The 24,976-nt window shown below is 50.8% G+C and overlaps 12 protein-coding genes across 12 annotated transcripts; 5 read left to right on the forward strand and 7 right to left on the reverse strand.

The window, feature by feature from the left end:
• Positions 1 to 835: 835 nt before the first annotated feature.
• Positions 836 to 2,841, reverse strand: BDZ99DRAFT_419918 (sugar transporter). The gene is made up of 6 exons (XM_033716904.1): positions 2,661 to 2,841; positions 2,225 to 2,604; positions 2,008 to 2,159; positions 1,713 to 1,958; positions 1,222 to 1,657; positions 836 to 1,165 (listed from the first exon to the last, which is right to left on the reverse strand). The coding sequence occupies exons 1-6, from the start codon at positions 2,749 to 2,751 to the stop codon at positions 941 to 943; spliced, it is 1,530 nt and encodes a 509-aa protein (XP_033574526.1). The 5' UTR covers positions 2,752 to 2,841; the 3' UTR covers positions 836 to 940.
• Positions 2,842 to 3,360: 519 nt separating this feature from the next.
• BDZ99DRAFT_534957 (glycoside hydrolase) lies at positions 3,361 to 6,060 on the forward strand (the record flags this gene model as incomplete). Its single annotated transcript, XM_033726546.1, has 1 exon — positions 3,361 to 6,060. One exon carries the CDS (start codon positions 3,361 to 3,363, stop codon positions 5,980 to 5,982), a length of 2,622 nt encoding a protein of 873 aa, XP_033574527.1. The 3' UTR covers positions 5,983 to 6,060.
• Positions 6,006 to 7,270, reverse strand: BDZ99DRAFT_464505 (kinase-like protein). The gene has a single exon (XM_033720336.1). The coding sequence runs from the start codon at positions 7,254 to 7,256 to the stop codon at positions 6,138 to 6,140; it is 1,119 nt and encodes a 372-aa protein (XP_033574528.1). The 5' UTR covers positions 7,257 to 7,270; the 3' UTR covers positions 6,006 to 6,137.
• Positions 7,271 to 8,327: 1,057 nt separating this feature from the next.
• On the forward strand, positions 8,328 to 9,873 carry BDZ99DRAFT_522198 (uncharacterized protein; the record flags this gene model as incomplete). The annotated part of the gene is made up of 3 exons (XM_033725688.1): positions 8,328 to 8,652; positions 8,726 to 9,231; positions 9,298 to 9,873. The coding sequence occupies 3 exons, from the start codon at positions 8,328 to 8,330 to the stop codon at positions 9,871 to 9,873; spliced, it is 1,407 nt and encodes a 468-aa protein (XP_033574529.1).
• Positions 9,874 to 11,026: 1,153 nt separating this feature from the next.
• BDZ99DRAFT_419922 (uncharacterized protein) lies at positions 11,027 to 12,499 on the forward strand. Its single transcript, XM_033716905.1, has 2 exons — positions 11,027 to 11,647; positions 11,701 to 12,499. The coding sequence occupies exons 1-2, from the start codon at positions 11,082 to 11,084 to the stop codon at positions 12,338 to 12,340; spliced, it is 1,206 nt and encodes a 401-aa protein (XP_033574530.1). The 5' UTR covers positions 11,027 to 11,081; the 3' UTR covers positions 12,341 to 12,499.
• A 58-nt stretch (positions 12,500 to 12,557) lies between these two features.
• On the reverse strand, positions 12,558 to 13,652 carry BDZ99DRAFT_446280 (Aldo/keto reductase; the record flags this gene model as incomplete). The annotated part of the gene is made up of 2 exons (XM_033717963.1): positions 12,558 to 13,495; positions 13,562 to 13,652. The coding sequence occupies 2 exons, from the start codon at positions 13,650 to 13,652 to the stop codon at positions 12,558 to 12,560; spliced, it is 1,029 nt and encodes a 342-aa protein (XP_033574531.1).
• A 307-nt stretch (positions 13,653 to 13,959) lies between these two features.
• On the reverse strand, positions 13,960 to 15,723 carry BDZ99DRAFT_509817 (MFS general substrate transporter; the record flags this gene model as incomplete). Its single annotated transcript, XM_033724429.1, has 5 exons — positions 13,960 to 14,054; positions 14,085 to 14,775; positions 14,825 to 15,374; positions 15,426 to 15,505; positions 15,568 to 15,723. The coding sequence occupies 5 exons, from the start codon at positions 15,721 to 15,723 to the stop codon at positions 13,960 to 13,962; spliced, it is 1,572 nt and encodes a 523-aa protein (XP_033574532.1).
• Positions 15,724 to 16,356: 633 nt separating this feature from the next.
• BDZ99DRAFT_534970 (taud/tfda taurine catabolism dioxygenase) lies at positions 16,357 to 17,615 on the forward strand (the record flags this gene model as incomplete). Its single annotated transcript, XM_033726547.1, has 3 exons — positions 16,357 to 16,567; positions 16,620 to 16,969; positions 17,130 to 17,615. 3 exons carry the CDS (start codon positions 16,357 to 16,359, stop codon positions 17,613 to 17,615), a joined length of 1,047 nt encoding a protein of 348 aa, XP_033574533.1.
• A 422-nt stretch (positions 17,616 to 18,037) lies between these two features.
• On the forward strand, positions 18,038 to 19,633 carry BDZ99DRAFT_499925 (oxidoreductase). Its single transcript, XM_033723688.1, has 4 exons — positions 18,038 to 18,529; positions 18,641 to 19,108; positions 19,156 to 19,335; positions 19,394 to 19,633. Exons 1-4 carry the CDS (start codon positions 18,236 to 18,238, stop codon positions 19,496 to 19,498), a joined length of 1,047 nt encoding a protein of 348 aa, XP_033574534.1. The 5' UTR covers positions 18,038 to 18,235; the 3' UTR covers positions 19,499 to 19,633.
• A 453-nt stretch (positions 19,634 to 20,086) lies between these two features.
• On the reverse strand, positions 20,087 to 21,119 carry BDZ99DRAFT_572495 (uncharacterized protein; the record flags this gene model as incomplete). Its single annotated transcript, XM_033728203.1, has 2 exons — positions 20,087 to 20,559; positions 20,631 to 21,119. 2 exons carry the CDS (start codon positions 21,117 to 21,119, stop codon positions 20,494 to 20,496), a joined length of 555 nt encoding a protein of 184 aa, XP_033574535.1. The 3' UTR covers positions 20,087 to 20,493.
• A 558-nt stretch (positions 21,120 to 21,677) lies between these two features.
• On the reverse strand, positions 21,678 to 22,866 carry BDZ99DRAFT_60682 (uncharacterized protein). The gene has a single exon (XM_033728759.1). It carries the CDS (start codon positions 22,771 to 22,773, stop codon positions 22,150 to 22,152), a length of 624 nt encoding a protein of 207 aa, XP_033574536.1. The 5' UTR covers positions 22,774 to 22,866; the 3' UTR covers positions 21,678 to 22,149.
• On the reverse strand, positions 22,796 to 23,176 carry BDZ99DRAFT_522205 (uncharacterized protein; the record flags this gene model as incomplete). Its single annotated transcript, XM_033725689.1, has 1 exon — positions 22,796 to 23,176. The coding sequence occupies one exon, from the start codon at positions 23,174 to 23,176 to the stop codon at positions 22,796 to 22,798; it is 381 nt and encodes a 126-aa protein (XP_033574537.1).
• Positions 23,177 to 24,976: the final 1,800 nt, after the last annotated feature.

Raw genomic sequence — 24,976 nt, forward strand, 5'->3', positions numbered from 1 at the left:
AATATATTTAGGTTAATATTATAGGATTTTACGTAGTCCGCACGCGATCTATATAGCCCGTTGCGCTAAGTAATAATACCCTACTATAGGCGCTTTTTAAAGCCAGGCGCCTAAGGCTAGTAAAGTATATTAGTAGTTAGTTTTAAATTATTTAAAACTAGCAGTAATATATATTTTTATAAAGTTAATATTTATAGGCCGGCAGAACTTTAGTTCGCAGCGTGCTAAACTATATATAGCTAGTACACGCGAAAAAATCTTTTAATATTTAAAAACGTAATAACTAGGTTAAATATAATAACCTAATTACCTATATTAGTCCCTAAAATATAAGGGAAAATATAAGTAATATAATACTCGTGCGTAAGAAGCGGCGCTCGGACCCTGCCCGGAAGATAGAAGTATCTGCGCCTTGATTTTCGTCCTCTCTACTATATTGGCCATCTACAAGCTTTTTCGGCGTTTGATTAATAACCGACCGCACAAATCTGCTATAGGATTAACGTCGATATTCGCGCCGACGACCTAGACTTCACCTACGGCTTCGTTTTCCCGCTGGCTCTGGAGTAGATGCCTAGCTCGGGATTTGCTTCCATGCCGATGCGGCGATGGCGAGGCGCTCCATACAGCCGGCTATGGCAGTATGCTGCGAACATTTGCGAAAGCAACCAGTTCCGGGGAACCAGGTCCCTGGAAGCCTACACCGAGCCTGCTAGAAATATGCACGAGCGGCCGAAACCAGCCAAGTGGTCGCTGGGTGCGGGAATTAAGCGTATGATGACGGAGAGCTCGAAGCAAGGAGGATTACGGAGGGGCTATAAGACGCCCATAAGGATGTACGAATCTTCTCTCATATTTAAGCTAGGCCCATACGTATTGGGTCCGCGGGAATGTGTTATGTACGCAGGAGCCAACTTGCTCCAGGAACCAAACAGCGACCTCACGCAACCTCTATCACCTCCTCCCTCTTCGTCCCGTCAGCCCCGATAAACGACGTATACTTCATCTTCTTAACCGCCGTGCTCGCTTTCCGCGGGTTCTTGGATTCAAATATATCATCCATCTCCTCAAGCGTAAGCCCTTTCGTTTCGACGAAGAAGAAGTACATGAAGGCGAACTCGAAGAGGTCCCAGAACACGAAGAAGACGTAAAACCAGTATCCGATCTGCGCATATTAGCATCTACGTTGAAAAGGAGTGGGGGAGGAGAAGTGGTGCTCACATTCGACAACGCAATCGGCGCGACGAAAGTATTCAGGAAGCCAGCGGCACCGCCCATGAGCTTGTACGTCCCCATCCCCTTCGCACGCATATCGTTGCTCATCACCTCGGCGGGATAAATCGGCTGCATTGACGTCCAAGCCCACGCAAAGACAGCTCCGAAGATGTAGATGAATGCAATCGAGGCAGAGGAAGATGCGTCGCTACCCGTTTTGACATATCCAGCAGCTGTTCCAGCCGTGATAGCGAGAGCAATGATCATACCAGCGCAGCTCCCAAGCAACATCTTACGCCGGCCGATGATGTCGTGGAAGCGGGTGCCGGCAGTCGAGAAGATCCAGCCAACGAGAGCGTAGATGATGTTCATGAGGAGCTTCGTGTCGGTGTCGTGGATGCCGACGTTGGCGATCAGGTAGGGAAGGTAGTATGAAATGACGCTGGGAATCATGGTTAGATCGATGGACGCATATTCTCTGCCAGGGAAATGCTTACTTGTTCCCTGAGAACTGCCCAAACCAGGCGAAGGTAAGATTGAGCATGGTCCGGTATCTCCGGGCGGGAGTCTTGAAGAGGACGCGGAGGTCGAAGAAATTCTTCCACTCCGTGACGCCGTCGTCTCGCAGGGACTCAATCATCTCTTGCATCTCAAGCTTTACGATTGGGTGATCTGGGTCGCCGTTGGCGTGGTATTTTACTAGGAAAGCTCTTGCTTCTTCGTGTCGGTCTTTTGCTACAAGCCTACTTCGTGTCAGCCATCGCTAAGCAGCTAGATGCTTAAAGCACTAACCATCGCGGAGACTCGGGGAAGAACAAGATTGCGATTGATACCAGGCCTGGGCACGCCATTTGAAGCCAAAGCGGAAGTCTCCAGTCCAAATTGCCATTGTGGGACAGGTGCTTATGTGCCCCGTATACGGAGGAGGTTGCGAGAATTGAGCCCTGTGGTCTCGTTCAGCGGAGTTCAGTCTCCTTAAGTTCCCCAAAAGACATGCGAATATACATACGATAAAGTAGAAGGTGTTATAAAGCCCAGCTAATGTCCCTCTGTATTGCGCTGGGGCGACTTCAACCAAGTACAGCGGACTCGCTGAGCAAGCACATGTGGCAAAGAAAGAGAGCAAGAACCGGCCACCAATGAAAGTCGGAAGGTTCTTTGCAGTCGCAGTGATACAGGTTCCCACGATGACGCCGATGGTTCCGATGAAGATGAAGCGTTTGCGGCCTTGCCAATCTGCGACCCAAACAAAGAGTGCTGCACACATCTGACCGACGGAGAAGATTGCAAAAACGATCCCAGTGCTAGCAGTGCCATTTGAGGGGAGACCGTAGTAGTTCGTGTAGTTGGGTAGAGTGTTGATAGAGCCCATGAGAGAGCTGTCGAAGCCTGAATACAAGGATCAATACCTATCGAGTCTATGGAGAATAATCCGCAATACTTACCACTCATTGTGGAATTCAAGAAGCAGATTCCGCAGAGCAGGTAGAGTCGTAGATGGCCATACCCCCAAGCACTAATCTTGTGCTTCGACATTATGGCTGCATACGTTCCATTAGGATTGCCACTGATCTCAACCTCCTCCACCACGGCTTTGAGGTCCTCATGGTCGCTCCCAGTGGATGCCATCCGTGCTGAGTCTGCCATGATGCTTTTCAGATCTGGATGTGGGAGTTCAAGAATGGGGTGAAGTCGAAAGGAAGATGCGTTTCTCCCGCGCACTACAGGCAGTATATCTACACGCGCCCAGCCACCTTAACTGACTCTGTAGCGCCATCAGAGTCGTATCCTGTCGTCGCAGCCGTCCCCTTCCCCTAGCCATCGGCCAACTCTCTCCCGACGAAAATGTTGGCATTGTGTTGATGATCGTTGCTCCACGAAGAGCACCCCGCCCTTTGCGGGTACCCCATCTTCGGCATACCGTATCCGAACCCTGCTAAAGGAACGCTACCCCGGATGTCACCCTTCAGACGCCGATATCACTCGCCGCGGCCCGATATTTCAAGTATCGGCGTTTGATTTCTCCACGCCTGATTCATGTCGGCTATTCTATTCTGTCCTGACTCCATGCTTCAAAAAGCGGTGATATATCCCGTCTAACCTCCCACTTCATTATCGGTTATCGAATTCCAGTAAAATCACATGATGGGGTCACCAATCTCAGCTCAGACCCTCTCCAGCGGATGGACTTTCAAACAAGGGGCTCGAGACTCCACCGAAGAATGGCTCTCCGCGGCGGCCATCCCATCAGAAGTCCACACCGACCTACTTCACCACAAAAAGATTCCTGATCCATATATTAACCTCAATGAGCTTTCTGTACGCTGGGTCGGAGATCAAACATGGACTTACCGGACCGAATTTCCTACGCCTCAAAATTTTGGGTTACCCGGGTTTACTACTGACCTCGTGTTCCAAGGCCTGGATACTTTCGCGACCGTGTACCTTAACGGCCTCGAGCTTTTAGTATCAGACAACATGTTCGTCGAGCACCGGATTAATGTAGCGAGTCTGCTTGCTTGGAGCGATAAGAAGAAGACGAACACGCTCGAGATCGTCTTCGAACCCGCACGCGCAAAAGGCCTGGAACTCGTGAAGCAGCATCCTGAACACCGCTTCATCGTGCATCAGACCGAAGTCAGCCGAGGGCCGGTCCGGAAAGCACAGTACCAATGGGGCTGGGACTGGGGTCCGATTTTGATGACATGTGGCATATGGAAACCCATCACCGTGGAGACGTATGAAGTGCGGATCGAGGATCTATGGCTGAAATACGATCTCAGCGATGATCTTAAGAAAGTGAAGGGTGAGTTCTTTGGTACCGTACCGGATTGTGAGAACTACACCGCGAAAGTCACGTTCGAGCTATCTTTCGATGGTAATCAGGTCGTGAAAGTCGACGGCGTGCAAAAGAGCAAAGACGGCCTCTATACTGCCCCATTCTCACTTTCGGATCCCTCGCTATGGTGGCCTCGCAACTACGGGGCTCAGAATCTCTATACTATTCGCATGCATGTCTCATCCCAGAAGCACACCATCCCCAGCACCCACCAGAAGCGTGTCGGCTTCCGCAGCGCGGCACTCATTCAAGAAAAAGACGCCATTGGCACCTCATTCTACTTCCGCATAAACAACGTCGACATCTTCTGCGGTGGCTCCTGCTGGATCCCGGCCGACAACTTTCTCTCCCAGATCACGCCCGATCGGTATCGCCAATGGCTTGAACTCACTGCCGACGGGAACCAAACTATGATCCGGGTCTGGGGCGGCGGAATCTACGAAACTGACGCCTTCTACGACGCGTGCGACGAGTTGGGAGTGCTCGTTTGGCAAGACTTTGCATTTGCATGCGCCTTATACCCGACCTACGATTCTTACCTCAAATCCATAGAGCTCGAAGCTCGTCAGAATGCTCGCCGGCTGCGGAACCACCCTGCTCTTGTTATTTGGGCGGGTAATAATGAAGACTACCAGCTCATCGAGCGGTATGGGTTGGAGTACAACTTCGAAGACGACAAAGATCCTGAATCCTGGCTCTGTTCCACCTTTCCCGCGCGCTACATCTACGAGCACCTTCTCCCAAAAGTCGTGAGTGAGGAAACGAAGGGCTTGCTATACCACCCCTCTTCTCCCTGGGGCAATGGCGTATCCACCACCCTAAAAGTCGACCAGACAGTTGGCGACGTGCATCAGTGGAACGTATGGCACGGAGAAATGCGGCCATATCAGCACCTCCCTCAAATGGGGGGACGGTTCGTGAGCGAGTTTGGCATGGAAGCGTACCCGCATCTCGAGACGCTGAAGAGCTGCGTCACAGATCCGAGCCAGCAGTATCCCGGAAGTCGAATGATGGATTTCAGAAACAAGGCTATTGGGCATGAGAGACGCATGGTAATATACGTGGCAGAGAACTTCAGGATTACCGACGGCAGCATTGAGACTTTTACGCACTTGACGCAGGTCATGCAGGCAGATGCGATGGGCTGGGCGTACAGCGGGTGGCGGCGGCAATGGAGGAAGCATGGTGATAGGAAATGCGGAGGCGTGTTGGTATGGCAGTTGAACGATTCGTGGCCCACGGTCTCTTGGGGCGTGGTTGATTACTGGTTGGTGAAGAAGCCGGCGTGGTATGCGATCAAGAGAGCCATGGAGCCGGTGGCGATTGGAGTTGAAAGGAAGTTCCGCGATTGGACGATGAGGAAGGCCGATGAGCTGTGGCAGAGAGATACGGGACATGTGGATCCTGTCGCCGCCGTGAAGGTCTCGTTCGATCTGTGGGTTGCGAGTAGTCGGCTTGAGCCTATTGAGGGTCTTTTCAATATCAGCTACCTCTCGGTGGCTACTGGTAAGCCGCTCTACAAAGTCATAACGAGAAGGATAACGATCACGCCAAATGGAACGACGGAGGTCTTGACGGACTACACACCCGAGGATCCTTTGACGGAAGAATCCGCAGAGGAGCTTGATCCCTACCTCATCCACGTCACTCTCTCCGTCGGAGATAGGGTACTCGCAACGCATGTCTCTTGGCCTGATCCAATCAAGTACTTAAACTTCGACAACCGAGACGTAAAGGGCGAGTACTCTGATGACAAGCGTTCTGTCACGATCACAGCCGGCAATCCCGTCAAGGGCTTTGTGTTCAGTGAGCGGAGAGGAGTAAAGTTGAGTGACAATGGGTTCGACATCATGCCTGGCGAAAAGAAAGTCGTCTTCGTGGAAGGAATCGAGGCGGAGAAGTTGCACTGGCGGTATATTGGAGCGTAGACAGTCGATATACACCCTTAAAAGAGTGTGACTATTTGAAGCAATGCCATTTTGATACAGGAACTTGTGGTAAAGGGAATCCTTGAATCCACTAGGTCATGCCTGATCCCATATACTAGTCATAACCATAACATTGACCGATGACAGATCGAAAACTAGACCGATCCCGTTTTGATCACCTTCTCTAACAGCGCTTTGACATCGTGTCTCTCCAATGCATCCACTGTCGTTCGCACCTGTCTCTCAACAGTCTCCGGATCATGCCCATAACCCCCATTCGTGAGAGTCGCAATGATGGCATCTAAAGGGTCCAGAATGAAGAGACAATAATCCCTCCACGCGTGCTCGCGATCATCGACTTTCACCCCATTCTGCTCCAGCGTGTCAGTATACAGGTCAAAGATCTCCCTCTCATGCGCTTTCAGATCCGCGCTCTGCAGGGCCGTCATAAGGAAATACGCCAGGTCCCGATACCCATACCCACGGAACAAACACTGCCAGTCATAGAGTCCCGCGGTCCCATCCGCATACGCAAGCGTGTTTCCGAGATGAGAGTCGCCATGCAGCAGCGTTTGTGGCTTTGTCTCCCAGTAATTGTACACGGTGGCATAGCTCTTTGTCCACTCTTGTAAAAGAGCCCTCGCATACTCTGTCATTCCCTTCGCAGCGTCCGTCTCAAGGAATCTCTCCCGATTCCCTTCGAAAAATTTCGACACCCAATCCCCCCCGAACCGCCGAGGCCGCGGCCGCACCCATACCATGTCTCCCGTGAAGCGCTCAGTATCCCAGTACCGCGAATGTATTTTTGCGAGTGCAACCGCTACTTCCCGTGCGTGGGATAGTGAGCAATCATCCTTGATCCAGTATGGCTTGATCCCGCGCGATTCCAAATCCTCTAAGATGATGACGAAGCGGCCGCCGGGGTAGCTGCGGGCGTGATACGATTTAGGAATGACATCGTTCAACTCCTCTTGCAGGACTGTATACACGGCCGCCTCCAGCTCGGCCATGTGCAGCACCGCTAGCATCTCGCGTAGATGAGGGTTCTCCGGCGTGATTTTGATGAAGATTTTGCTGGGTAGTTCGGCTGCAGTACCCTCACTCCAAGTCAGCTCCAATTTGTGGCGGCTCGTCATGCCTTCGTGTGCTCCGACCGTAGTCACGTCTTCTACCTTGGCGCCAGGGACACCGAGGACTGTCGTGAGCCATTCTGCAGTGACTTTATCGATGGTGTGGACTTCGTCGAGCTTCAGTTGGGGGGCGTGAGCGAGCATTATGTCAGCGGCCATGAGCGTCTCGAGAGCGTGCTGGTGCGCGGATGAATGATCTACAGACTCCATGATGTTGAAGTTGTGCAGCTGTTGCAGCTCTGACTTGAGGGTGGTTAAGAACAGGAGCGCTGAAGGTCTGCGAGCCTGTGAATTGTGGAGGATCTGCCCAGGGATCTATCTGCCCTCAGCATGTCAGCGTGGGATGAGCTTAGTGTAACCCGAGATGGACCAACGTCACGATGGTGAGTCTCGAACTTCACGGGAGTGAAGGTGGGCAAAGTTTCCCGCTTTCGAGGGGGCAACTCGACGAATAGAGCGTGGAAACCGTTGAAAAAAGGCAAACCGATTTGAAGGTATTTAGTAGAAAGTAGCTGTCAACTTATATCATGAAAAGAGTAAGCGATCTCCGCAAGGAATACTCTGGCTGAATCAGATCTTGTGACTGCCCCTCTTGAGTTTACTATTAAGACTCATACAAAAAGTAGTAACAATGTCTCGCTGAACCGATCGATACGAGTAACAATGGTCCGGTAGTGTACCAGATGTAATAAGCCTCAAACTTGGTGTGCTTTCCTCGGCCAGAATAGAGTCCCCAGACCCCATGAATAGATAAGCGAAATCGCGGTCAGAGCGTTAGGAGTCGAAATCGTCTAACATAAAGTATAGTACAGTATATTCCCAGATCCGGTCTTCTTCGTTTGATATGTTTTTCTCGAAAGAGAAGACTTTTAGCTCGTCTATGTTGTCGCCACTGTTTTCATCATATGGTATCACGGCTCGAATTCCGATTCCGGATCTGCATCACGGGAAAGAACGAGCTGCTCGCTCACTTTGCTTGTGGTTGTAACGAATCTTCTCTTGATGCTTGAAAGCTCTGTGGTTTTCTTTTTTTATGAATCATGAAGATGGTGTTCAGTCTCGACCCCGCGTCCAACCAAGAATATTGGCGGGGGGGAAGGGAGGCTGATGTATTCCGGGGTCCGAATTGTGGGGAATGCGGAGAAGCTGGTGTCCCCGCGACGACGCGCCTTTCGCCCTCCACCAACATCTTTGCCTCCTACTAATTCTTCTATAATGAGCAGCCTGAGAACACTCAAATCCACAGGGAGTGGGCGCGTCGAGAAGGAGGACCCTATCGCAAAGCAGAGGCGTGAGAAGAAGCGCATCCAGAACCGCAATGCCCAGAGGAGCCACCGGGAGAAACAGGCAGCGTACATCCGCACGCTGGAGAAGATGGTGAGCGACGCTGTACCCTCGGGTGGCCAGATGCCAGGTGTAGCACCACAGATTGCGCAGACGCAGGCCAACTGGATCGAAGAGATCCGGGAGCTGCAGGATGCCTTGTTGCGCATGCGGAAGAAATTCCAAAGCCTGAGCTTCGCCGCTGCCTCAAACGCAGGTACGACTGCGGTCTCATGTGAACTTCAGCAGAGATTTGACGATATATGTACTGACCGACATTTCTGTGCCAGAGGACCTGATCTTTAAAAGGATTTTGAACCTCCAGTCACTTTCCCGTGCTGAAACACCACGTAGCCCGAGAAAATCTCAACAAGAAACACCTTTTGACATTTCCCAGTCCGTTGAATCGGTGCTTGATCCCTCTGGTAACCTGATAGAATGGGGTCAGGATGCCGATCTCGCAACGCTTTTTGCAGATGACTATCTTCACAGCGATGCTACGCCGTCTGGCATCCCTTGCTCTCATTCCGATCCCAGTCAAGCACTGGTACTACAGCCGAACGTATCCAACTCTCCACCCGGAAGTGTCTCATCGGCGTCTTCGAAATCTTCGCTCGCCGAAACATTACGCGTCGAGGACGTGTACCCTTCCACCGACATACTGGGAGTAGAAAGAACGCTCAAGACGGTACTCGAGCAATCAGAAAGTAGCGCCGATATCGACAGATCCGTTGGTCTGGCCGTACGTATCATGTTGAAACGAAGCCCCCTCATCGACGGTATCTTCAGCATAATGGTACGTCTCCGTTACTTTCATTAACAAGATAGCCTTGGTGGAGGAAATGCATCTAAACAGTCTCAGGGAGGTGCCGAAGCAGTCGAGAGAATTATCCACTGGAGAATCGCGCCAACGGCAGCAAACCGAGACAAAATCCCCGCCCCTTTCCGACCGACGGTACTGCAACAGCATTTCCCCGATCACAACTACGGCATCGATTTCCTTTACTGGGCGGAACTCCGGGATCAGCTGATGCTCCAAAGCGACATCGACATACGCCAACTTGTAGAAGACTGCCTGCGAAATTTAGTCCAAGAGGTACCGCAGCTGAATCTCTCGCTTCCATTGGTGGAGACGTACTTCCATCTCATCGAGCTCGTTCAAACAAATAGCGAGCAGCAGTTGCCGAGTCCGGTGGAGCGGTTCCTCGATTTGACGTACTCTGATGACGATCGGGAACCTCTTCGCCTTCATAATCCGCATTACAAGGTATTTCGCGCGGTAGAGAAGTACGAGCTGGACAAACTATCGAATAGAAAGATGTCGCCGAAGTTTGCAGAAAAGTATCCCTCTTTGGATGTTACACATAGTAAGTCTGAATGTCTCCATTTGAAGCCATCTCTCGATGCTTGCGCCATCGAAAACGGACTCGTTTGCTGACGGGGTGTGTACAGTCATCACTAGCTTTCCAGTGGCCAGTTTCGGGTGACCGATTAATCAAGTGGAGGTGAAGATTTGAGAAAGATGGGTGCACGACGCACACCATGATGTAGCGTGGAGGGGCAAAGAATCGGAGATATGGCGTAGGGAAGCGGAGAATCTGCGTTCAGCGGAGGAGAACTGTATGTTCTTTGGAAAGGCTGGTCGGTTCGGAGTGGCCAAGCTATGATGAAGAAGCCTCGTCATGTGTATTTCTACCCACCTTCGCCGCTATTCTAAGCGAGGTGGTGTAGCGAATCGGCCAGTTCGTAGTGAGGGGATAGCAGATACGAGCTGAGCAGGAGCACTGGGATGGCTGCACATGAAGATAGAGAGATCTAAGGCACCCCTCGATATATGCGAGCGTTGTACTCAGCGATGCTGTAAGCAACAGCTCTTGATTCGGAAGAGGAGAAAAATAATATTGAAATCCAAGGACATCGAGTACATACCCAAGTTCAAGCGCATTTGATAACATAGCTGTTAACGAAAAGCTGTAAAGCTTCGCAAAGAGACTGGGAACCCGAATCTCCGATCCACGAGGCTGTGGTTTCATATACCACTAGATGTGTACAGATAGATCGTGTAAACAATATCCAGGTCCGCCCGCTTCAGGAATTTGCAAGGATACGTGAAAGGAGCGCTACAAGGTTCTAATTCCTCGAGATACTGCTGTGCAGCGATGCCTGTAGCGCCTTCGCCTTCCACGCCCTTTTCTGAAACACGGTATCTTCGACGTAGATTGAGTATTGTTAGAGTACACAGAGTCCCATGAGGCTTCCACCTTCCCTTAGGAGGGTTCTTCGTTACTATCGACGAGGCTTTTTGTAAAGGCTTCATTTATTCTAATAGGGAAGCGGCGAGGCTGAATGCTAATCAGGCAAAGTGGAGCGCTGCGGTGGTGTTCCGGCCCCTAGTCAGCACTAGACTATTCTGTTCTAGAGATGGCCTGCGAGTTTCTCCCAAAGAGGCTGAGCGTATACCTACCTAGGCGGATAGCGTATAGATAGCGTTTAGAGCTTTAGTGCTTATAGAGGTGACGTGTGGCTATGTATCTGCTTTGCTATAAGAAGTAGCGAGGAGCTCGATTTTCGTTCTTCAACCCTCTCTGTCGCCATCTCCTTCAAGCACTTTCTTTCTCCGTCTTGAGCGATTTCCACAACTGCAAAATGCAACGCTCCAATTTCGCCATCCCGGAGGAGTTCGCCTCGAAACTTCGATTCGTTGATGCTCTTGACAAACGGTCTGACGAGGAGATTCTCGACTCGCTCGCAAAGCACACTCCCATCACTTCCGAAAAGAATGTATGGACATACTGGCATTCTGGTCTGCGTTCAATGCCCCCTTGGTGCCAGCGCAACATAATCAACTGGGTCCGCCTTCTCGGCCCGTCTTGGACGGTCCGCGTCCTCGACACCGTTCCCAGCTCTCCTAACCATGCCTTGACATGGCTAGACTCCGATATGCTCCCGGAAAGCTTCGTGAAAGGCACGATGCAGGGCCCGTATACCGGCCCCCACAGTGCTGATTTCCAGCGTGGCGCTGCACTGTACAAGTACGGAGGAGTTTGGATGGATGTCGGCATCGTTCTTATCCGCCACCTTGACAAGATATGCTGGGATCAGCTTGCGGATCCGAGTTCGCCGTTTGAAGTGTCGGTGCCGTGGATGTATGGCCAAGTCATGGCGAATCATTTCGTGGCGAGTCGGAAAGGGGATCCTTTCATTAAGCGCTGGTCAGTGGACATGTTCCTTTTCCATCAGTTTGGTGCTGACGTATTCTGTGAAGGCACGATCTTTTTATCCACTTCTGGAAGGGTCAAAACGACCACAGCGGCATCGTGCAAAGCCCGCTCATTGGATTTGTCAAAGACGTACGATTCGAAGACTCCGTTGCGCGTGGCTTCAAGTGGGATTTCAAGGTTGATGAGTTGACGGTCATGGGCTACATCGGCCAATGCGTCGCATGGCTGCGCTTGTGCATGCTCGAAGAGCCAAATGGCGGCTTCAACGGCGTGGAGTACTGGGCGAACAAGATCCTCCTCTTCGATTCCCTGACGGAGGACTGGGCTGCCGAACAGCAATTGGGATTCACCGGTCAAGCTATCTTTGATGCGCTGGTGACCAAACGGGATGCAGATCCAAAGTCGGAGGAGTATCAAAAGGCGTATAAGGCTATTTGGAGGCTTTTGACGAAGTCGAGCATGCAAAAGATTACCCATGGAAAGCATCTTACCGAGACTCCTGCCCTCGGTATTTTCTTGGATGCGAAGGAGAACCAGGGAGCTGATATTGCGTCAGGGACATTTGCAGAACTGCTGAGGTTTGGAAGCGTACATCTAGAGCAGACTCGTGAGAGCATTGACTACATCAAGGCTGAACGACCTGACCCAGAGAAGATCATGAAGAAGGGCTTGCTCGAACCCTGAATAATGTTCATCAGCCTTGTTCATTCCGGAGGAAAGTCATGCAGAATACGTGGTAGCGCAGCTAAAGCGGAATGAGAGAAGAAATAGAAAGAGTCGTAGAAATAGAGATGATTGAAAATACCCTTGCTTCAAGGCACTGTTGACCATTTCTTAGGCTCCGCGCACTTGAGGCATCTAACAAAGATTCATTTTCTAGTAGCAGCTATGCGGAGAAGTCCTAAAACCGTCGCGGGGGGTTCTCAAAACCATTCCCAAGGACTTCATCAATCTTCTTCAGATGGTCGCCATTCAGCTTCTTCGCAACTTCCAGAGCCGCCACGTTCTCATCAACCTGAGCTGGACTCGAAGCGCCAATGATTACGGACGAAACATTCTCATTCTTCAACACCCAAGCCAACGCCAACTGCGCCAGCGAAACGCCCAACTCCTGCGCCACCGGCTTCAGCTTCTCCACCAACTCCAACTCGCGCTGCCACGTCTCGTTCCCAAACGTCTTGCTGTACGCCACCGAGTACTTGTCTTTTGCTGTAGCTAGCCGACTGTCCGCTGGAGGCTGACTCTGCCCATTGTACTTGCCCGTCAGGATACCTTGCTTCAACGGTGAGAACACGGTGAGGCCGAGTCCGTACTTCTCGTACAGCCAGCGGAACTCGTTCTCAACCTTCTCACGCACGAGGAGGTTGTACTGCGGTTGCTCGACCGCGGGTCCGATCAGGTTGAGCTTGTCAGCGACGCGCCATGCGTCCGCGATTTCGACTGCGCTCCATTCGGAAGTGCCCCAGTAGAAGGCCTTGCCGGAATTGATGAGGTAGTTGAAGCCCCGGACGATCTCTTCGATGGGAGTGTCGCGGTCGGGACGGTGGGCGTAGACGATGTCGACATAAGGCAAGTCGAGGCGTTTGAGGGAGAGGTTGAGGCCTTCGATGATGTGCTTGCGGGAGAGTCCGACGTTGTTGATGGGATTGGAAGGGTCCGCGGAGTTGTTGAGGCCGAAGTATACTTTTGTTGAAATCACGAGGTCGTTCTGCTTCCAGCCAAATTTCTTGATGGCTTCCCCGAGCACGATCTCGGCTTTCCCGGCGGAGTAGTTCTCTGCTGTGTCAAAGAAGTTGATGCCGGCATCGTACGCTTTCTTGAAGATGTCAAACGCGTGTTCTACGAAGAAAAGATTAGTATGTACATCTTAAAGCCGGAGTGCTTCTTGCTTCGGGATTTCAATACCGTTATTGACATGTCCTCCGTACGTGATCCAGCTGCCAAGAGAGATAGCGGAAACCTTGAGGCCAGTTCGGCCGAGATGCCGGTATTCCATCTTCATGGGAGCAGATATCCTAGACTTGGCTTGGGTACTCGAGTGGGACGAGGGATGAGAAATCGGGTTGAAGGTGGTTCCGTGGTCTTTTATGTCTACTTGCTGTGGAGACCTCGCGAAGGCGTCATCACTGCACGGATGTCGATCTTCAGCTTTGATGTGGGCATAGGGTCCATAGATGCATTGCTGTGGGTCCTTCACGGTATCTAAAAGCTGATTACCAACTGCTGATCCCCAACTCAGTCGCTGCAACCGCCTCCGAGAATAACTACATATCTATTTCATTCGGGAATCCACTTCAATACCATCAAGCTACCGCCTTTACGCCCGCCCTAGCAGACTTGGAATCGTCATAAACTAACCCATCGGTATTGACGCTGGAACGAATCTCTAAGTCTGAGCCTTGAGAGTCGTCGTTTGAACCAGCCTTACCGCTAGTCAAAGACTGCCGATGCTGCAGGTACGCAAGCGCAACGGCGGTGATTGCAAGCAGAAAGCAGAATCCAGCCGCTGTGTAGTTTCCAGCAACAACAGCGGGCTGATCGGTGGTCTTGAAAACGGCGAGCGGCACAGTAGCAATGAATGTCCAAGCCCAGACATTGAGCCCAGCGGACGCCCAGGCACGGGTTCCAGGATCGCCAGATAGAGTATCCTGTGTCCATGCCCAGAACATACTGTTGCTAGCCTGCGCCCAGCCGGTTTGGTAGTAGAGAAACCAGCGAAAGGCGCGATTCTTGGGGAAAACGGGCGTAGAACCCAAGAGGACGCAGACGATGCCATTCACCACACCGCCCAGTACCAGCATTGGCCAGCGCCGGCCTCCTAGCCAGGTATCGCTCGACCATGCCATGAAGAGGGTCACCACAACCGTGACGGCTTGGATCGGGGTCGTGTAGTTGTTGATTTGTGGGACGGTGAAGGATTTGGGATGCTTTTTATTCCAGGCTTTGAGCCAGAAAGCCATTGAACCCGATGGCTGATTGCCGATGGAGTTGCAGATCGAAATGACCCAGAGAAGCCAGATATCCGGGGTCAGGAGCCAACGCTTCATTTGCTTTCTGGTAAATCTACCCTGCTTTACTCTTCCTTCGCGAGGGTTTCTGTCTCGAGCTATCTCAATTTCCTGTTCCCATGTTAGAAGGTCATCACATCCGTGTCTTGGGGAAACTTGCCTTCTCAGTGAAAACCCAGTCAGGCTTTTGACGCGAGGGAACGTCGGGGTAAAACAGACACTGCGGGATGATGATCCCAATGGAGATGACGCCGTCAACGATGAAGAGCCATTGCCAGCCAGCCATGCCGTGTCTACCATTCAGTCCGGTGTACGCGGCAGCTTGCAAGTAAGAGCTAAACATGGGTCCGATGGCGGTAGCACAATTGATGATGGCAAGTCTTCTTGACAGCTCCGATTTCTGATACCAGGCACCGCAGAGGTACACAATGGCAGAGTAGTGACCAGTCTCAAACAAGCCCGTCAGAGTCCGCAAGACGTACATTTGAAGCGGTGTTTTCATCGCCGCCTGCGCAAACGTGCAGATCGTCCACCCGGCCTCCAGGAGTGGGATGAACCATTTCGGATTAGATCTGGTGAGCATGAGATTGCATGGCCATACGCCGATAATGTTCGCAATAGAGAAGGCAGTATTTGCGTAGTTGAGTTGGTTGCCATAGAGCTTAAGGTCCTCTTTCATTCCCGAAACAAATGCGGAGTTGATGTTGGATCTAGTGGGAAGGTGTCAGCGGAGCTCTATAAGATTGGGAGGAGCATCGTACCTATCGATGTACTTAATAAACGTCCCAAGGCAGCCAAAAGTCATGAGGGTCAAGTCGAGCTTGAAGATCAACCTTCGTTCCTGGACTTTGGGTTAGCGCTGCCATTTGAGTGTCTTTCGTTGCGAAGAGAAGATGGTATTACCTCCGGCGACTTGTCCCAAGAATCCCAGAAGTAGCTCTTCCAGGACTGGTTCTTGGTGGAGACATCAACATTCCCCTCGATACCAGCAGGTGAGACGTGGGCAATATTCTTGCGAGCAACATTCTCCTCAAGTGGAGAAACGTGAGCGTTTACCATGGTCCCGAATGTCTGGGAAGCACGACGATCTTGGATTGAAGGTGTCTGCAGGGTGGGCATTTAAAGGCTGCAGCTTCAGAGTGCTGTGCATCTAGATCCGCGCTGGATCTGAACTATCGAAGCCCGTCATCAATGCCATCGAGCACGAATATCCTGTGGTCTTGGAAGAGGTGAATGAAGTGCCCAGCCTTCCTGCATTATGACTCGAGATAGGCTCCCAGATGGTCTAGTAGATGTCAGTCATGTTGGGAATGGTTCGTGGTGTTGTGAATAGGTTGACTGAAGAGTGGGTAGTTTAGGGACCGCGCGAAGCTACGCGGATGACAACATTATTCCTGGTCCATACGTGCCTCGCTAATCATATTTACACGACGGGAATCGGCCATAGACCCTGCATTTGATAACGTACCATGCGTGCCACGCGTAACAAGCTGCGGATAGAAGGCCGATGTTCGCAAAGAAGTGTTCGAAGAACCCCCGCGAAGCAGGTCACCTCAATGCTCTTGTTAAGAAGGCATGCAACTACTGACTCATTGTGTTGAGCATTGCTTGCGCTCATAGTCCTGCAATTGCAGAGTGATATAGTGATTGCTGAGTCTTGATTTGTGTCTCCGTCGGCTGACGATACTGAGCATGGCGACAATAACCTCCACGACCACGCTTCAAGACAGCGACCTCACCCTCGAAGTATTTGACATACCTAGCAGTCGAGTTGTCCACGGGAAAGCCTTTCCTCTTGGGCTTCACCCTAAAGATGGAGCAGTTCCTGGAGATATCAACTCCGCCGTTCGCTATCTCGAGAACATTGCAAAGACTGGAGCGTTTCGGTCTCTCCTATCGCAGCGTAAGTACTTGTGAGCATTGGGATCCTCTCCGTCTTACTTATGGGAATGCAGATGGTGCTATCCTCTTCCGCGGCCTCCCCATCAAGAACGCTCAAGACTTCTCCAAATTCGTCACCGCATTTCAGCTCCCACAACCACATCGCGAGGTTGGGCTGGCTGGAAAGAGAACGACTGTGACAACAAATATCAAGACCGCGAACGAGGAACCTCCGGATGTGAAGTTTTATTACCATTCCGAGTACGGTCGAAGCGCGTACTTTCCGGGAGTTCTCTTCTTCTTTTCTGAGATTGTTCCGGAGCAAGGGGGCCAAACTCCGCTACTTTCATCTCTCGAGCTCTACGATAGACTAGCGGCAGATCTTCCAGAGTTCTTGAAAGACTTGAGCGAGAAAGGTGGGAACGTCATTCTGATCAGTCGGACATCGCTAACGATGAAGTCAAGGAATCATTGGAAGACAATACTTCCCTGCGAAAGACGACCCAGAGGCTGAGCACATCGGCTGGAATTGGAAGGCAAGTCCCTCGAAGAGTTGCTTCAACGCATATTGACTGGAGGAGCAGGACTCCTACGGATTCGAGATCAAAGATGGAGACTCGCTCGAAGTTCAACGCGAGAAGGTCGAGACTGTGCTCCGCGATACGCTGCAAGCAAAAGCCGAATGGCAGCCAAATGGATCGCTCCATGTTTTACAGCATCTCCCTGCCATCCGTCGCATTGGTTCTACCGGAAAGCCAACATTCTTCAACGGATTCGCTGGCGTGTATGGACGAGGAAGAGACAACAACGCCCTTGAACCTCCATATCGCGGAATTGATGAGAAGTATCATCTACCTACAACGTATGGGGATGGTACCGCTATCCCGGTCGAATATCAGGAGCGATTACTCGAGATTTCGGACGAGATTGGCTTCTTGACTCCGTGGCAGCCGGGCGACGTTGCGCTGATTGATAACTATACAGTCCAGCATGCTCGAACCCCTTGGAAAGGAGATCGTTCGCTGCTTGTTAGCTTATGGGATGGCCATGAGAAATTCGTTCCGTTGTAGAATCCCCCGGGCGTTCGCTAGTGAAGCGATAGAATGCTCAAATCGAGCCATGAATAATATTGCATCCTAGAAAATTATGATTCGAATATTCTATCCACAATTTGACCTAGTCTCTGAACTCTGTAAATTATCTGCTATATTCTGCGTGCAACGTTAGCTTGATCTAAGGTAGTAGCGGGGTACTTCTGTACACGACCGTGTGCCGTATCTCTTGGCCCGCCCCACGAGTCATTCTTTTCCCATCACGCAATTCACTGCCACGGTCACAACATCTTATTAGTCTTTCGGCTTTCTCTAGGTTTTAGAGTGTAAAATCGGAGAAAGCATGGAGTACGGCTGAATGATTTAGCTATGCTCCACAGCTTCATGACTCTCGGCCTACTGAGACGACCCACAAGTTAAAGTGGGATTCCAATACTCACGTTCATAGCGGCTACTGGAAATCGGATGATATTGATAGCGTCGAGCAACCTCGGAGTGGCCGCGCTCAAGAGACCTCGGAAGCATGGTCCGTCAAACAGCGATAGACATTCGAATTTGGCGCGAGGCAAAAAGCTGCGATACCTCGAGTTCGCCTGGGTATTCACCGGTCAAAGGATACGCTGCTTCGCACGGTAACCATGTCATCATCATTTTCTTCCATCCCTACCATTGATTATGGTCGACTCAAGAATCCGACAACGAAAGCCGCAGAACTCATCAAACTACGTGATGCCATCTTCGTTGTTGGCTTTCTCTACCTCGTGGATTCGGGGCTGGAGCCATTAATAAAGAGAACTCATGACGCGTTGCCATGGGTATTTTCATTACCCGCCGAAGTGAAGGAGAAGTCCAATATGCGCAACTCGCCGGCATTCCTGGGATACACTCAGCTGGGATCCGAGACGACAGCAGCGCAGACTGATCTCAGAGAGGTAAGCCGACAACTTTTTCGCTGATGCATGTCAATGAGGCCAACTCCTTCGACCTTTGACTCGAGGTTTCGTTTATAGTTGGATTTTTTGCAGCCTAACGCATTGTTGCAGCAATTTGATTTCGGAACCTCCGTTGAAGCAAAAACGACAGCCGACGAACCGCGGTGGACAGGGTTAGAAGGGCCTAGCCAGTTTCCAGCCAATCCCGAGGTAAAAGCCTTCGTAACGCGATATCTAATGGCAATGCATTCACTCTCTAGATCTTTCTTGAGGCTGGTGGGAGAATCGTTATCACTCCCGCCAACCACGTTTGACGGGTTCCTGGGTGATATGGATAGGCTCAAGTTTGTAAAGTACCCGCCCGCGGCTCCAGGATTGCAAGGGGTGGGCCCTCATAAAGATTCGACGGGGCTCTTTACATTTCTTTCGCAAGATAATGTCGGGGGTCTCGAGGTGCTCAATAAAGATGGCGACTGGATTCCAGTGCCGCCCGTGGAAGGAAGTCTAGTCGTCAACATTCAACAGGGCTTTGAAGCGATTACTGGTGGTATTTGCGGAGCGACAACGCATCGGGTGATTGTGCGTTGGCTGTACCTGCGTTTGATCCAAGGGCTAATCTTTGCTAGGCTCCGACAGACGTGACTCGCTATAGCATTCCGTTCTTCCTTGGTGTCCGGTTGGATCTAACCTTAGATCAATTGAAGGAGTCAGCAGCTCATATTACTGCGAAGATTCCTGTGACGGATGATCGGAAGAAAAGGGCAGTGGACGTGCCCAGCGAGTTCCTTTCCCCGCAATATTCTTGTGTAAGTTTTCATGTCTGAACGGGTGGATAAAAGATGGTTGGCTGATTCGTCTGAATAGTTCGGAGAGGCTCAGTTAAGAAACAGGGTGCTTAGCCATCCAGACGTGGGGAAGAGATGGTATCCGGATCTTTATGAAAGGTATTCAAATGAGGTACTGGGTTGAACATCGATGTGTCAATGGTATCTTCGCGTCCAGTATAGGCATAATCTTCGGCTTGTGCCGGCTGGCATCCTAGGGTAATTGAAAATTTGCGCCTCTCTGAAGGATTCTGTAAATAACATTGGTAGTACTCTTCAGGTAGCCGAATAGGAAATTGAGTCTTCGGAAAGTGCGTGTCCTGTGAGCCAGCAGCTGTGCTAGTTAGTCTCTTAGCCTTCGTCGTGTCGTCTTGGGAAATTATTTTGATATCCTCATCAGAAAGTTCCGATCTGTCGGCGTATTTGAGTCGCGGTGCCCCTTTCGTGAGTCCTGCATCCCGATGACAAAGAGGGAGCTGAGGGGACTGGACTTCTTCGCTTGCTGATCACGGAGCTTGCACGTAGGAGCACTTAGCTGAGCTTAGTCTCAGCAGGCTATGTTTCAAGAACGTAAGAGAGGAGAACCGGAGAAGAGGATGCGGAGATATTGGTATGCCGCGGGCAGATGATTTTCCGCACCGCGAAACCTCGGCATCCAGCATCGCGACCTGACTTCGACCAAGGCCCAACTCTTAAACCGCAACAGCTTCCCATCCTACTGCAATTGTACCTGGCTTCGAGCTCAACGTCCACACGACTGCCGCCATCAGATTCTGTGGCACAGTGTGCATCCGGGGTTAAAGATGGGGGTGAGGTGACGGCGAGTCTCGCGACGTTAATACCTTGGAAGGACTCTTTTTTTGCGGGTTCGAATCGCGCTTGGTTCATTCTTATTTTGTTCTTCTTGAGCAAGCAAGTACTAGGTGTGCAACCCCTTTTTACCACCTATGCGACATTTTCTACATAATTGAACTACGAGAGAACTCTACCGATTCCATGGTCACGTGATATTCAAAGGACTAGCTCCCCACCGCCTATCCAAAGACCGTAAAACCCACAGCAGGGTTCGAGAAGAGATGGTTTTGAATGGCTCAACTTATTGGCCCGACGCCTATACTTGCGTCGGCCTTCTCACGGCTCTCAACCGACCTCAAGCTGGAAGTCTTCGATTTCGTGCGGTCGAAGATCGACCAAGGCAATGCACGCCTTGTGAGTTGGGTACGTGAGCCCTTTAAGGCAGGGTATTCCAGCGAACGGAAGTCCTATCGGGATCTTACCTTGAAGCGCTTCACGGCAGAAAACGCCGAGTACATGTTGCTTCCGTTCCTGAATCCCGAATGCTTTCTTAGGAACGGAATCAAACGTGTTGCCGTCACAATGTTTAAATTTAGTTTGCGCACCCTCTTCACAAGCCCAGGATTTCTTTGAAGAACGTTGAAAAGGGCTTCTAGTCGACGCAGCTCCCTTCTTCTCTGGCCCAATAATCCGGGATACGGAGTGAAACCAACGTCTCGAAACAAGATTTCTTGAGCACACTTGGCGAACTTCCTAGATACTTGGGAGAAACGAGCTAGATCATTTCTGTCTTCCAAAGCCGAAGGGTTGTCCGCATTCAATAGTTTACAGGCTTCGTAGTAGCGCTCACACCGACACCTAAAGTTTGACAGGATGATGACCAGAATTTCATCCGGAAGATCTCCTAGACGAGTCGAATTTGGCGGTGCAACAGCTAGAATGCCCGCGGTTGAGGGCCGAGCATCATCCATATCGTGATCTGTGGCTGGTATCCAGGTCGTCTTGCCCCGAAAAAAGGTAGAGGCTAGCCAAAGTTGAAAGAATGCGAAGATGTCGACGGAAAGAATAGTTTTTCGAAGGTAGGATACTCCACATTTTGTTCTACAGGCTATGTATGTGTGGAGTGGTAGTGTTACCGTGGTTAGCCGTGCTGAAGGTATTATAGCGAGGAATACACACAATCATAATCTCATTACGGGCATGTGACCGACTTCGGTGCTACTAACCTTCTACTACATCAATCATTAGGGAGATATGAGCGGGGAAGTAAGCACCATTGTATGCACCATCAGGTCATAAGATTAGGCACATAATTATACCACTGCTCGGGCGCCAACTCCGCTCGCTCGACACCACTGTGAGAAGTAGTTCTAGCCTAGCTAGCAGGTAGTCGGTGGTTCAAAAGGCAACTTTCTTTCTACTGCATCGGGCCTGACATCGTATTTAGAGTCTCAAAAGCCCCAAGAGGCACCCCAAGTAGTGACAGCAGTAGTGCCCAAACTTATGTCCTAGTACTGCCAGGATGATACCACAAAGTCTACAAGGAAAAGGCTACGGAAGGGGGAAAATAATGGCCGAAGGTGAGATCTTCAGCCAAAAACACGATGTATTATCATAGGCTTTTCTCCAAGCTTCCATGTCTGGCATATATGAAGCCACAAACTAATTGTACGCCCGACAAATTTTACGATGGGAACAACTTCTTAGTAGCCTAATGAGTTCTAAAATGTGGTGATTCGATCTATTCTAGCCTGTCCCCCTCCGACAGGCATACTCGTTTCCTTGGAGAAGTCGTTGTCAGAGGCAGAGATGTCGTATCAAGGGAGAAGCTGAACTCCGGCTGCCTCAAACCTTTCTATCAACCCAAATCTCTCCATCTCCCGCCGACAATGCTCTTCGCACCTATGATAACGGTACCGAGGGGTATCTTTTTCGCGAATGTGTGCGAGAAGAATGCGCCGCAGATAGGGAAAGCGATCACCCGCAAGCTCTAAGGTGAACTCAGAGAGTAATACTTAGACCAAATGAGTCCCCGATTGGGCCAAGAAGCATCGTAGGGTAGTTGATAAGTTGAACAAATGTACTCCAGGGTCGGAACCATAACTGCTCGAGTGACCTAGGCAGTCTTTGCGCAAGTGCTTGCCCTACAAGCTCGCGGTTAGGCGGGTTTTCAACCCAGTTGATGAGACAGCTGCTGTCGACATCGAGGACGCGCAAACACTCGAAGTGAGCGAATGACGCCGGAGTATCGGCAAAGACATGTATCGTGATGTGCTGCAGTGTCTTGCTGCTCATCGCCAGGTCATCCACAGCCATCTGAGGGCTGATATCTCCGAGATGTCCGACATCCCGATCCAGGCTCAAAAAAAAAGCGCTGTAGCGCTTTGAAGCGGATGATGTCAGGCTCACAATAGGCATAATGATTCGCTCCCAGAATGCTAATTTCTGCGACATTTGAATCGTATCGCTTCCCGAGTATATGCCGCCCCGGATTTCCCTTATAGTAGCCATTGAAATCAAACTCGAGCCTCTGTAGGGAAGGGAGAGACATGAGTGATGCATTCGAGTCCAGCGCAGGTAACTGGAAATGAGAAGGAAGGCAAAGAAGGCTTTCCGAAATGCCATAAATATCGAGCACCTTCAATGATCACAGAATTGGTCTCGAGGGGAGCAAGGCAAGTGTAGAGAGTAGCGGTATTGCGCCGCAAAGACCCAATTCGAGTCTCCGCACGTTCGGTACCAAAGCCAAAAGGCCAGCACCTAAGGCCTCATACGCAATCTGAGAATTCGTTTCTCCGGTATGCGGATTTGATGCCTCCAGCCAAGCCAGCTTCGTCTCCCGTGGCAGGCTCAGCTCTTCCACAAGGTCCGACAAGACACGTTCGACGGTGGCGATTTCGGCGCGGTAATTATAGTCAAAGTGATCGAAAAGATTGAAGTGTAGGCTCTTGACCTTCCTAGCAAGTCCTGGATGCCGGTGTAGTACCATGAAGAGACGCGCTAGTCGAAGTGGCTCCTGTGAGGGCATGAATGGTGGAAAAAGACACGTAGTATTGTGCGGCGACAAAATTAAAGTTGGAGCCCAACCATGGTGCTGTGTCTCGCCACACACGTCTCTGCCACCGTTTATGGTGTCTCATGGTAATTTTATACTGCCGGTTCAGACGGAAGTCCGCCTTTTGAACAACTGATATACTCATCAAGCCGCCCCAGACAGCGGTAGAGAAGTGTACACACTGCAGAGATTAGAAGTGTCGACCAGGATTTCTGAAAATACTACGAGACACCACAAGCAGTGGCAGAATAGTGTGCGAATATCTATGACGAGCCACAATAGATCACGAGCAGAACATTCCCAAATATGGCGCTATCTGTATGAGAGCGGCAATTAATGACTAATTACACACTCGGTTTGGAAGAAGCATAGAAATTTTAAGGCGAAAACGGATAGATATGCGAAACAAAGCCATCCTTTCGGAAGATTAAAGAAACAGAGCCACCCTGCCAATTAACCAGAAGATGCTCTGATCCATTGCTACATTACGAGCGCCCCCAGTAAATATCGCTAGCGGGCTCGATAATGTTGCAGTCGGTGATGTTCCATTCATGCTGTGTGAAATGTGATATGTCGGGGATTCAAGCGCTGATACAGAGGGGACAGCTAGTGAATCCGAAGTCAAAGGCGAGGGCACTTCGCCGGCGCAGGTAGGGCACGGTCCATAGATTTCAGAAGCCGAGAATGCCTCTGGCGAAACGTTGGAGGCCGGGAACGTGGACACGGTCTCAGAAGGATACAGTGCGACTGCATTAGATTCAGTCCATTGGATGGCCGCGGTGGTAGAACAACCCGGTAGGCCTGCTATGCTTGTGCCCTCAACGGTCGTAGACGTCCCTCCATAAATACACTTTTCTCCGCCACAATGGGGCGTGATTACCGGGAGAGGCACGTGGCAGCCCGAATAACATGGAACGTGGATCGTGGTAGTGACAGTTGAAGTCGAGTATGATGTGCTATCCCCAGTAGTAATCGGGCACGAGGAGTAGTAGATAACAGTTCTGTAAACGGATGTTAGCAATAAAGTATCGGTATGTTAGTCTGCAGTTCATACCTTGTCAAAGTTGTCACCGCAGACTCATGGGTGGGAGCGGGCTGGGTTTTGTCACACGAAGAAGAAATCGGTGTGGGTGTAACATATAGTCCGGACGAGTTGTGATAAGACCGCGTACTGGCGGAGGGAGTGATCAGTGTAGGCGTCAGACCGCCCGTCGAGTTCGTAAAGGAAGCGTAACTGTTGGTACTGGTAGAGCTAGTTGGCAGTGTAAAATTGGTGAAAATATAGCTGCTAGTGCTCGTTTCACTATCATCGGGTGGCAGTGTCATGTTGGTTGAATTCGACACAGGGATACTGGTCAGTATTCCAGGGAGAACTCGTTGATAAGCGGCGCCGGATACGTCTTCTCCAGTGAGATAGACATTGAAGGGCACGGCTGGAATCGTTATGAAGCCGAAAAGATAATTCTTGGGAACATGATATTCGTCCTCTCCCGAACCAGCGTGGACGTCCACGATGTTAAGTACATCCCCAGTCAATGAGCGTACCTCAATACCGGCAGATTTGTAGTCTCCGGAGATCACAGCGCGCGAGATGATTGAAGATGCCCTAGTCGGAGTGTCTGCGAGAGGGAAGAGGCCAATGTGTCTGCTGCCGCGAAATTCAAGGAGCTCAAAAATCGCCATTCGTAGGTCGCTTTTCACGAAGACGGTCAAATCGACCGCCTCATCACCTTCAACTTCTACGGTCCATTCGCCAGCTGTGGGGTTGAGAAC

The sequence above is a fragment of the Mytilinidion resinicola genome (genome assembly GCF_010093595.1).
Source record: "Mytilinidion resinicola strain CBS 304.34 unplaced genomic scaffold BDZ99scaffold_13, whole genome shotgun sequence".
In the NCBI taxonomy this organism is placed as follows: domain Eukaryota; kingdom Fungi; phylum Ascomycota; class Dothideomycetes; order Mytilinidiales; family Mytilinidiaceae; genus Mytilinidion; species Mytilinidion resinicola.